The following is a 12,138-nucleotide window of genomic DNA, read 5'->3' as shown; positions in this document are numbered from 1 at the left end:
ATAAAAATGTATATTAATCTGATTTTAGTTTTAGTGTTTATAGTTTGACCTGTATAAAAACACTTCTAAAAGTATTTTCTATAATGTGAAGATCCCTTCCGCCTTAACCCAACTTTAGTTAGTCTAAATCAAACAAGTATTGTAAAACTAAGCCTAAAACCAAAAATTGCATATACATAGATATGTATGTTACACATTTTTTTTCTAGATTATCTAGCATAATATTTCATCAAGACACAATTTTAAATCCACAAAGCTAGAGAAAATCACGGGTTTTATAACCATAAATTTTTTTGACAAAGCCTAACACAAGCTACTATCGCATAGAAGGGGTCGACACCTACCTTGACTCACAAAGTCAGAAAAGTACAATCCCTAGGCGCTGCTAGACACACCTTCTAGCGTGACTTTCCACCAATTCTCCTCCTTAAAATTGTTTAAAACAAAAACACAATAAAAAAAGATGAGAAATTTAAAAAATCATCTTCTACGAATTAGAAAACACAAGAGAAAATAGAGACGGAAGAGTCGACCTACCCGAGTCGACTAGGCCTTCACCTTTAGGTTGGGTGTCTCTAAAAATCTCAACCAACTAGACTTTCTAGCTGGCTGACCTCCTCAACTGCACCGACAATGACTGAAAAGGTGAGTAGTACCGCTCAATGATCCAAATATTCTAACACCATAAAAAATGGGTTATGCTAGCGAAAGCGAAAGTGAGGGAGAGAGAGAGAGATGAGGAATGAGAAAGTGAGAGAGAGGGCTAGATGTCCCCCTCCTCTCCTCCTCTCTAAGGCAAAAATTACCTACTGCCCTTTTCCTATCAATCATTACCTCTCTTTTCTTTTCTTTTTTTAATCCAATAATTGGATTGGCCAAAATGGGTGGCATTTTGGCCTCAAATCTCAAATGAGAGTAGCAGCTTGTTGCTGCCAATGTATGCAGACCAAGCTCTGCATGCATTGGCCCCAGAAAAGGAGAATTGCTATTTTTTTTTGTTTTAAGTCTTTTTTTTCTAATTTTTGAATGGCTATAGGAGGTGGAAAAGGAGGTTCATAGCACTCAAGTGGGTTCACAATGAGCTCACTGCATAAGCTAGGGGCTGACAATGCATGCCGACCCAGCTCTGCATGTATTGGCTCAAGAAGAGGTGGTCTTGAATGCCTCTTTTCACTTTTAAAACCATATTTTCTACTTTTCAAAATACTTGAAATCTACAAAATAATTTTAAAAACTCTACCTTGGTCAAAGCCTAGTCAAATTGCATGAGACCAATATGGGTCTCACATAGTTGACCTGACTGGTCAAGAAGGTTGGGACAACTATGTCCCTCAGAGTCAAAAATACCCCTAAAAAGGCTCTGAAATTATTTGAATTGCCCCCAAAACTTGCCCAGGGTGTTCTAAATTCAATTCAAGTTTGATTTTGAAGAAATAAAAGTCAAAATTCATTAAAATTTTATTGTGAATCCATTTTCGACCTCAAAAATAGGGTTTTTTGGCTCTAAATCTGAATTTATTTTTTAAAGAAAACTTTCTCAAAAATTAGGGTTTTTACATATTAACAATCTTTTTATGGATTAATTTATTTATCAAAATATTGTTAGGCAATATACTTACATAAATTGCCTCACACAACACCATATTTTCATCATCTGTAACCTTCTTTCATGAGTTGTGAGTGAGTATGACCTGCTCCTTGATGATGCACGAAAGCCTCCTAGAGAATATAGAGGAGCCATCACTTATGACTCCTCTCATCCCAGGCTTGCTAGTTATTGAAGCCTTTCGTTGCTTGATTAACCTATGGTGGACTATACATTTGTTCTTCTCACGTTTGCACTGAGAAGATTTTTCAGTTGATCATTTATAGTAACAAACAAATATTAATAGGAATAACAGTAATAAATTGTTAATTATACTAAAGAAATACTAGATTTATATTAACGTGAGGCTGTCATTGATGGTTCTAGAAATGCAGTGATTGTGGTGTGTGTGTGGGGGGGGTGGGGGGGTGGGGGTGGGGAGGAGGGGGGGGGGGGGGGGGGGCACCTCTTCCTCCCATAAAGTATCACTCACCTGTAATCTGAAGTCGATCACGTCTAAATGTTCACTTTGGCTGACAGATGGAGAACTGATCCATAAGGATGAACAACACCCGCCTTATCGATAATGATATGTCGACATTTGTTAATTTTATGAAAATAATATTAAATCAGACTACACTGTACAAAATTAAATCATAAAAAAATATTCACTATCATACATACACAACATTAAATCAAATGAATGACAACAACAAGATCATAGAGTAACACAAAATTTTGAACTCGTTAAAATAGTACACAATTATTCACTATCATAAAAGAATATTTACTATTATATAAGAACAACATTAAATCAAATAAATGACAACAACAAGATCATGGAGTAATATAAATTTTTGAACTCGTTAAAATAGCACACAATTATGAAATATAAACAAGGGTTATATATATTTTTGAACTCATTTTTAAGAGAAAAACAAAACACAAAGGCATAAAACATGACGATAACACATGCACTTATATTACAGAAAGATAGATATTCAATTGCATTTATATCAAGTTCTGGGTCTAGTCATGAGTCCTTTAACCAATTTGGACTTTCTAGCAATATTGAGTCTTCCTTCTCTGACTTGTGTTGGAGACATGCTGCAGTAACAAAAATGTCCTATAATATCAAAAAATACCCAGCTTGGTTATATTCATTGTTATCTTTTATTAACCTTTATTGTGTTTTTTATCCCAAATCCTAGCTACTTGACCCTTAATTTGTTCTTCTCAATTTTTTGCAAATTTTCACTAATTTTCTTTATTTTCATTGAATCAAGAAATTCACAATAATATATAATGGTGACTATTGTGTGCATGTTCCATATGTGTAGGCTCACACATCTTTGTTGTCAAAAAGTGACATAGGTTAATGAAATATATATTAAATTCTTTGATAAGTTGCACATCCAAACAATAAAAAACAATAGACAAGACTTGCCTTAAAAGTAAAAATGGACCATTTTCTTGTGTTTTCGATCTTTCTATGAAATGAAAAAAGTTTATGAAAAAACAAAAAACTATGATTGATGTATAACAGGTACAGGAATAGAAGTGTGACAAAAACTCAAACATTGAACCGAAAAAAAATCAAATGAAACATTTAATAGGTAGAATTTTAACAGATACAAAACGACTCTTGGAAAGCCCAAGAAGGCTTTGTCACTACCTATAAAACTAGAAAACACGACGTACATGAGTTTAGAACAGAGATACATCAAGACTGTCAATTATCAATAAAGTAGCATATGGATAGGTGGCGTCATAAGAGTGATGGAGTTCTATTGTCCCAATAATTGTAGCCTATGAAAAGGTGGTGGAAAATATAAAATATAGATAATCCAAGTAGAGAAACTTCTCTTTCAAATAATGATATCAGACGACAACCCGAGTCTAATAAACAAGTAAGCATCAAAGTGTCATGTATGTGATGACAGGTTGTTCAAGACATCAATAGATAAAGATTTTTGGAAAGAATTTGCACACTAACACATGGCAGCAAAAGATCATCACATCCATCAGACATGAAAAGCAATATAATATAACACAAAAACTAACCAACAAAGATGAGATCGACAACTAAATCAGGTGTCAAACGAACACTATAAATTAGGAAACAACCCGAAGGGTTTGAACAAGGAGCATATCAACCTATTTTGGTAAATATTGAGATTCTTACTTAGGAAAACCCACTTTACATAGGTCAAATATATCACAAATGTCAATTACTTCTAATACTCATCTATGCCAAACATTTCTAAAACCATTCACATATATATATATATATATATATATATATATATATATATATATATATATATATATATATGCTAATTGAAAAAAACTATAAAACCTAATTAAATATTTGTTCTATTAAAAAAACTATATATAACCCTAACAAATATCATTCATAGTTTCATATATAGGCTAATTGAAAAAAACCTTAATTAAATATTCATTCTAAAACCATTCACATAATATATATATATATATATATATATATATATATATATATATATATATATATATATATATATGCTAATTGAAAAAAAATCTAAAACATATTCGTTGATGGCTTAATAATGTCATAAAAAAATGTTAAAAGAAACCTAAAAATAGATAGGGTCAGATAATCGTAAATTGAGTGTGAGTAGAGAGCAAAGAGGGAGTGAGTAGTGAAGAGGAAGGGGGTTGCTGGAGTGAGCAGCGAGGAAGAGGGAGGGAGAGGGCAGGGCAGAGGGTTGCCAAAGTGAGTAGCGAAGATGGAGGGGATCGCCGAATTGAGCAACGAGGAAGCGAGAGGGAAGGAAGCGGGCAGGGGGTCACCGGAGTGAGCAGCGAAGAGGCCGCCAGATTGAGCAACGAGGAAGGAGGGAGAGAGATGGATAAGGGGGTCGCCTGAGTGAGCAATGGTTGAGAGCAAGGAGAGACGAGAGAAAGAGAAAGAGACAAACGCTCCCATCGAGGCCCCTCTTGAAAATTTTCCCCAAATGTTGGTTAAATGGGGTCTTTGACCTCACTCTATAGCGGCAACATAAATGTCATCATTATATAGTAAACATATAACAACAAGAGCTAGATCTCGTCGTTATTGATAACAACGAGATCTTTTGGCCATTAAATATATCCATTAATGTCTTTTAATGCAATATCTAATGGCGAAAAAATCTCATTGTTATGTCTTTAACGACGAGACATGTGTAGGGGCAAGGCAAGATAAGGAATATAAATATCGCTGTTATTGATGAAGCTATAGCGATGACATTCATGGTTGTAGTAGAGTAATAATGGTGATATATTTATGTATATGCTATTACCTATCAATTAGCGGGGATAAAAATCTAGGCCGTTATTGCTTAATCAATAGCGACGAGAGTTTTTATCATCATTAAAGAGTCTCCACTATTGACCCTCATCATTGTACTGAATGACATGTGTCATCTGATGATAAAAACTTATCGATTCACAAATAATTTGATTGAAATTTTATGTTTTTTAAGAAACTGATTCACCTAGTAAACTGATTTTAACAACATTGATCGCATGGAATTCTAATCATATTGTTTAACTACACAATGGTTAATTGACTGATGCTAGGCCAAGCATGTTTTTTGAAACAAATATTAGAAATAGGTGTGAAAAAAGGTCTCTCGAGTACACATACATGCACACATACGTGTTCTAGTAATGCAGTATAGTAGAAGACTCGGGTCCATAAGAATTCATTTGGATCTATTTTAGATTTTAATTTTTCTTAATATTTTGGTGCTTGAATATTAGATCATTATATTTTATCCATATCGTTAAAATAAGTGTTTTTTAGAAGGCTATCAGATTTGGTAATTTACTTATTTAGAATTAAGTAAAATCTCATTTATTTAAATATGAAGGATATATTTAGATGGACACTTAAATGGGATAAAGCAATTATTTTATTTCCTTTAATTTTCAGCTTTCTTCATTTTTTTTAATTTCCTGCTTTTCTTACATAATTTGGTGGTTGGGAAAATAATCTCGTAAATTCGGAGTCGGATTTACATAAACTAGCCAAGAACTTCACACCTTCTTCACGGCAATCCCTTAAAAGTGCTAACCAGGACTTGCCAACAGAAAAAATAATAGTATCATATGTAATGAACAAATTTTTTTTTGATATTTACACAAAGAAACCGCCCATAGGCTCAGAGACCTAGCCGTGCACCTGCCGTACTTATGATCGGCAACATAAAACTCCGTGCACTTAACCCTTGCCCCCAGGGAAACACCACACTTTGGCTTGTGCTAGGAAACTAAGGAACATATTTAGATACTAGATATGTCTAGAAAATGAACCAATTACACAAAATCCACTAAAATATAAATTAAATAGCACCATTTGACATCCATGTGCTAAGTTAAACACATGATTTGCTTTAATAAACCAACGTTTATTTGATAATCTTCACTGGCTACGGTCCATGTTCTCTTGTAATCAATCTGGATCTTTTGAATTCCTTCTTGGCTGGCTTTTCGCCGAGTCCTCCTGCATTGTATTTTAAGGGATTGATGATTAATAATGAATCATTTTCCTTCCCATAACCAATCTAAGATAGAAATTTTATATTTTTTCTTAGGAAACACAAAACACAATTAAAATGTTGATTCCTAGCAAATCAACCATGTTAAACATATATAAACTTCAAGTCGAGCCAAAACAATTTGTGCTTAGGAGATCTCTGAGTAACTAGAATATGTAAACCAACAAAATATGTAAACTAGTATGCATCAAGATTTTCATATGTTTTTTAATTTTTTTCTAAAATTTCACTATACTGATGTGATCTAGAAGCTTGGTTTTATAGAAACAAACTCTTAGATCACCCATTACCATGTATATGAAAGATCTGTTGGATTTTGGATCGGATTAGATCCAACCTAAATGTAAGCCATATTGACATGGGTACATCAACAGACATGCATGGTAGAGGCTCTTGGGTTTTGGGGGTTACAGGACAATTATGAGGAATTGCATATGTATGCTCATTATGTACCTCCACTAGTGCCCATTATGGATCTCCACCAAATCTCCCTATAAATAGGAGACCTATAGTGCTATGATGAGTGTGATCTATGTATTTGTCGATCTCTCTCATCGTTTCTAGGTTCAAAGGGTCTTGCTCACCTTTTGACATTCTAGTGTGGGCTCATTGTGAACGTCGATTGGTTGAGAAGAATGCCGATCACCCACATCCACTGAAGCACCGTTCGGATCATTCATGGCCTCATCTGGTAAGTGACTCTTCCGCGATCCATTTTAAGTCAACATTGGGTTACCCACACGATGCTACTATTGTGCGTGTGGGTGGGTCGGTGATCTAGCCATGCTCACAATATTCGACGATGCTTTCATCTCCCTAGTCAGACTATCATTTTTTTTATTTTTAGAATCGCCTACGTATGGAGGGAGGTGCAGGAGAATGACACATCGTCTGTCAGCCTGTTGCAAATGTCGTGATGGCTCTGTCAAGGCCATCCGAAGTCATCGTGGATGAGCGTAAGTGAATCCCAGTTTGATTCGGGTTAAGAAGCCCCCTCCTCGTCACCTAAGCTGGGTGCAAGGACGTCAGGCGGCCATCCAGGCCTTGTCGCAATCGGTGTTGGTTGGGCATCGGAGTCGGGCTATGGCGGGCCACTCAAGGTTGGCTTCAGCCAGCACTCTGGCCAGTTGTCATCATTGGCAGATCGCCCCGGCCATCGGTTGTCACCGTAATGGTTGAGGCTTACCGTCGGAGACATCCGTTGGTGGCGAAGGAAGTTTTGCCACCCACTCCCCACTGTTTTCATTTTTTATTTCCAAATTTCATCACCACAATCGTCAGCCAGTGACAGGGTTCGATGACATCTGGCCGTCGGACAGCGACCACCATGATCGATCGCCGGTAGAGGTGGAAGAAAGTGGGAAGAAGGAAGGGGGGCGAAACCCTAAAAAAAAGGGCAAGGTGGAGGTCAGGTTTCCACTGTAGCAACTATAGTGGATCCCGACCAGTGGGGGCCTGATCCAAACCCAGACCCGATCTTGGGTTCTGAGTGGATCAGGTATGCACCCTCTCTGGCGAGACCTGATCCCGACTCAGACCCATTACAAGGACTGGGTGGATCGGGTCAGCAACAGGCCTGGCAGGACATGATCCAGACCTGGACCCATTAGCGGGTTCTGGGTGGATCGGGTCCACGCCAAACCCGGCTTGACCTAGAACCATTGAGGATTCTAGGTGGACTGGATTTGAGTTTGTCCCGGTCGAACCTGGTCCAAGACCTGGATAAATTGGGTTCTTGGTGGACCGGATTTGACCCTGACTTGTTGGACCCGGATGGGTTCCAAGTGGATCGGGTATGTTCCTGACCCGATGGGTCCATGGGATTCGGCTCGAGATCCATTTAGACTGGGTGTGGATTTGGATTAGGTCTGTATTGAGAGATCTGACCCATGTAGCATTTTGGGTCAGATCAGGTCTGAAACATGATCTATGCACTCTTTACCCATTTTAAGTAGCAGAACCAATTTGGTGGATTCCGGGACCAGTGCGTAGCCTTTTCTGATCGGTTCCAAATGATTTTTCATCTGTTCCTATGCCCCGAGACTATGTTTTCATGTATCAATGAAAGGATATGGGTTTTCTTATTCAATTTTAGGGAGAGACTTTTGTGTATGTTTCAGATCGGTTCAATTGTTCTGGGACCGGTTTACGGTCTTTCTTGAAACTGGTTTTGGGTACTCTTTGATCGGTTCCAACACTGGGACCCTCAGGTATTACCTGTAAAAGCATGCCTTATCATTTTATTACCTGTAAAAGCATGCCTTATCATTTTTTCTCATGCTTTGTATATTTTCATCGTAGATGCAAGATTTTTGCATGACATTGCATGCAATTTATATTGTTTTAAGTTATCTATGATGTTTAAGCAAGAAATTATGACTTAATATATATATATATATATATATATATATATATATATATGTTTCATCAAAATTTTATTTATGCATAAGAAATGTAGCATGAATTTGTATTTTTTTTATGTTATTATACATAGTTTATCATGAATATACATGATTGCATGGACATGCTTAGTAATATGAATATGTTTGGAGTAAAAGATCTCGATCAACTCACTCATGTAATCACCAAAGTAATCTGAGTTGTGTTTATTGAAGATTTTTTGTACCATATTGAGATTCAGTATTGCGATTGTATGTGACTTTATAAAGTAATGATTTTTTTTAAATGTAGTTTATTGTGTTTCAAATTCAGATAGAGTGTAATAGTAGGTGTGTATACCACTCCATGAAACATGTTGGTACCCAAAAGTATATTACTGAATTGTCTCTCATTACATGATCTACTAGTTTCATCAATTGCAGTCAATTATTTAAGAATTGAGAAGACGAATCAACTCTGAGTGTTATTGTTTTTACTAAAGTAAAACGATAGTGACTTTATTATACTTACTTCAAAAAAGGTAAATAATAAATGGTTACACATGTACCTTATCAATACTAATCTTGTATGAGCAATAATTTAGTGTCTTTAGTTCGTTCTTAAAATACCATATTTTTTTATCATTAATGGTTATAATAATATTTTTATTTTAGATAAATTTATTTTTTAAAATTGAATAAAAATTGTGTTATTAACTCTTGGTTATATGAACCTAGATTTTCATTGAGTTAGATTTATAAAAAAACTTTATAAAAATCTTGGTTTATATTAATTTACATATTTTATTGACTGATTTAAGTATTCGCTCACCTGTAGTCTACTATGACAAAAAATATATATATATTATTTTGCAACTCCCCACGGGTAAAAACCACATCATTGGAGGATTCTTTGCATATTTGAAGGCTGTGCACGCGGCAAAAGAAACCAAGCAACAAAATAATTGCGAAACCAAAAATTGTTACTTTTATTTATGCCCCATGGCTGCATTACTTTTTGGATTCGACCAACTTGGACTCATCTGAGTTTAGCCGTCCGGCAGCCAGACGTATCACAAACCAACAAAGACCAGTCCTCTGACTAAAGAATTAACCCGGTTGGACCCACTTACCTCCTAAAGTCAGCCTAAGAGGTATGACTGAGACTTCTGAGCTCAGACCCGGTTCTCCACAACACTTACAATTTCCAACCTTTACTTTGACCCAAGCTCCCTCAAACACGATACGCACGCCACGTCACTCTTGTCTTCCTCACCACCCTTGTCCTTTTTCAATAATGACCATAACACCCTTAATGTGTAACCAGATCTGTTTGGGTTGATCAGCTCGGATTCCTCCGACCCGATGTGAGTTTTGTGTCAAAATCTTGACCCAAAAGTGTAAAAATCTCGGACTCTCCGCAACTATTGACTCTAGTAAAACTAGATAAAAACTGGATTGTGTGGGTGTGTTCGGTTTTGGATTTTCAGTTTCGTTCAAGTTTAGCTAACCTTGTTGAACTTCAAGCCCCAGTTAGGGCTGAGAAACAACACAAGCAACTTGCCGTTATGATAGTTAGGATCAGCTCGGAAATTGAGCTTTCGTTTTGGTAAATGAGTTGAGCACGAACATGGCAAGCTCGTCTTGGCTAGACCCATGTGTGCTCGTTTTATTATATATGTTTTATATATATTATCAAGTTTAACAAAATTACCTTAAAAACAATTTTTTTTTTAAATAAGTAAGCTAAGCTTGTGATCAGCAAGCTTGAGCAGGGGCATACTCTTAACTAGGGTGTCAACGGTTGGGTTTACCCGGACCCAATCCATACCAAACTCTATAGGAACCGGGTGTAGAGATAAATAAGAAGACCCGAGTAAGGATTCGAAAGTCCGATTAATACATGGAGCCGAGTATAGTTTGTGAAAGTTATACTAGACCCGGGCCCAACCTGATTTTTTATTTAGACCCACAAATTTTCAATGTAAAAACAATAAAAAATATTATTTTACCAGGAATGGCTCAGGTCTGGTTCATGTATTAAAAGCCATACTAGAACACACACACACACCCCCCCCCCCCCCCCCCCCCCCCCCAATAAAACATATTATTGGGGGGTTCTAGTATGGCGTTTCTCGTGATAAGACTCGAGTCTGAACCCGATACCATACTTGAAAATTGGGGTCAAATTGGTTCTACCTGAGTTCGAACAAAACCCGATCCGTTGACAGCCCTAACCTTAACCAGCTAAATCCGAACAGCGCAAGTTCGACTGGTTTTCTGTTGGACTTTTGATCGTCATATTGAGGAAAGAGAGAGGTATTATGGTCATTTACTCTTTATAGTTTTTACTATTATAAGCTATCATCAATCATCATTACTGTTATTTATGACATGCTGTCTCATCATACAAAGACAGTGCAGTAAGAGAAAGAGAAAGAGAGCGGTGGCAGACTGGCAGTGATGTTGGTAGTGGTAGTAGCAGTGGTGGTTCTACGCTTCTCCTGATTTGCACGGGTGATCTCTGAGCTCTGTCTGAATTTTCGCCGGAAGATGGGGAATTGCGTGTGGAGGGCGTTTCAGGGGCCGGGGCAGTGCGTGGCCGTAAGGGTGGTGACGTCAACGGGAGGGATCATGGAGTTCCACGCGCCGGTGACCGCCGAGCGCATCACCAACGAGTTCCCCGGCCACGGCATCTTCCATCGCCACTATTCCTCCCACCCACTCCTCCACAACGAGCCCCTCCTCGGCGGCCACCTCTACTACCTCCTCCCCCTCGACCACCAAAGAGGCGGCCTCTCCGCCGCGGAGGAAGATCCCTCCTCCCCCTCCGCCGCTGCCTCCGCCGCCGCCGCCACCACCGACGACGACGATGACGCCGATCTTCCGGCGATAGACGCCTCGTCGGCGCCGGCGCCGTACCGGATGTCGTTCGACAGCCACGTGTTGGGGTGGTGGCGGAGGGCGGGGGCTGAGGCGTTCCCTCTGTCCCAGAAGGCGGCGGCGGCGTCGGGCGTGTGGAAGGTGAAGCTGGTGATCAGCCCGGAGCAGCTGTCGGAGATCCTGGCGGAGGAGTCGCACACCGAGGCGCTCATCGACAGCGTTCGGACGGTGGCTAAGTGCGGCGGCGGCGGCGGGTTCCCTCCTCCGGCGTCCAATTCCGACGAGTGGAGCCTCTCCAGCGGCCGGAGGACCTCCGAGCGCGACCGTTGACGCCGTCCCTCCCCCAAATTCCGATGCGTCTTTTCTTTGTTGGCGGTGGTGGTGGTGGTATTGTTAGTATTGTTATGTAATGAATCACAGGATGAATAGTGCTGAAACAGAGCTACGCGTTTTTACCATCCTTGTAACCTTTCTCTTTCTCATACGATTTTGGAGCGACCGTACACCCTCTCTGATCTAGGTTGGAGAGGTAGGTACGGTTTTGGGTACCCGCCGTGTGGGACTAGGCCCGTGAAGGGTGGTTCTTCTTCCGACTTGCCCGAGTTAAGCACTTGACGTGATTAGGTTTCGAGTTTGGATCTTGGTGTGTAAGCAAATATGATGATATGATCCTATCTTGTTGGATGGGGTACTACAATCTGATTTCCCT

General features: G+C 38.7%; 1 protein-coding gene across 1 annotated transcript; it reads left to right on the top strand.

Annotated features, from left to right (window-relative positions):
• Positions 1–11,099: 11,099 nt before the first annotated feature.
• On the top strand, positions 11,100–11,759 carry LOC149836274 (uncharacterized). The gene has a single exon (XM_090009740.1). It carries the CDS (start codon positions 11,100–11,102, stop codon positions 11,757–11,759), a length of 660 nt encoding a protein of 219 aa, XP_089865866.1.
• The last annotated feature ends 379 nt before the right edge of the window (positions 11,760–12,138 follow it).

The sequence above is a fragment of the Nuphar pumila genome, chromosome 6, assembly GCF_984573655.1.
Source record: "Nuphar pumila chromosome 6, dmNupPumi1.hap1.1, whole genome shotgun sequence".
Taxonomy (NCBI): domain Eukaryota; kingdom Viridiplantae; phylum Streptophyta; class Magnoliopsida; order Nymphaeales; family Nymphaeaceae; genus Nuphar; species Nuphar pumila.
The sequence above is the reverse complement of the archived record's forward strand: the minus strand, read 5'-3'. Positions and strand labels throughout refer to the sequence as shown.

Coding starts and splice junctions, on each gene's coding strand:
- LOC149836274 (XM_090009740.1), top strand. CDS start 11,100: ATGGGGAATTGCGTGTGGAGGGCGTTTCAGGGGCCGGGGCAGTGCGTG.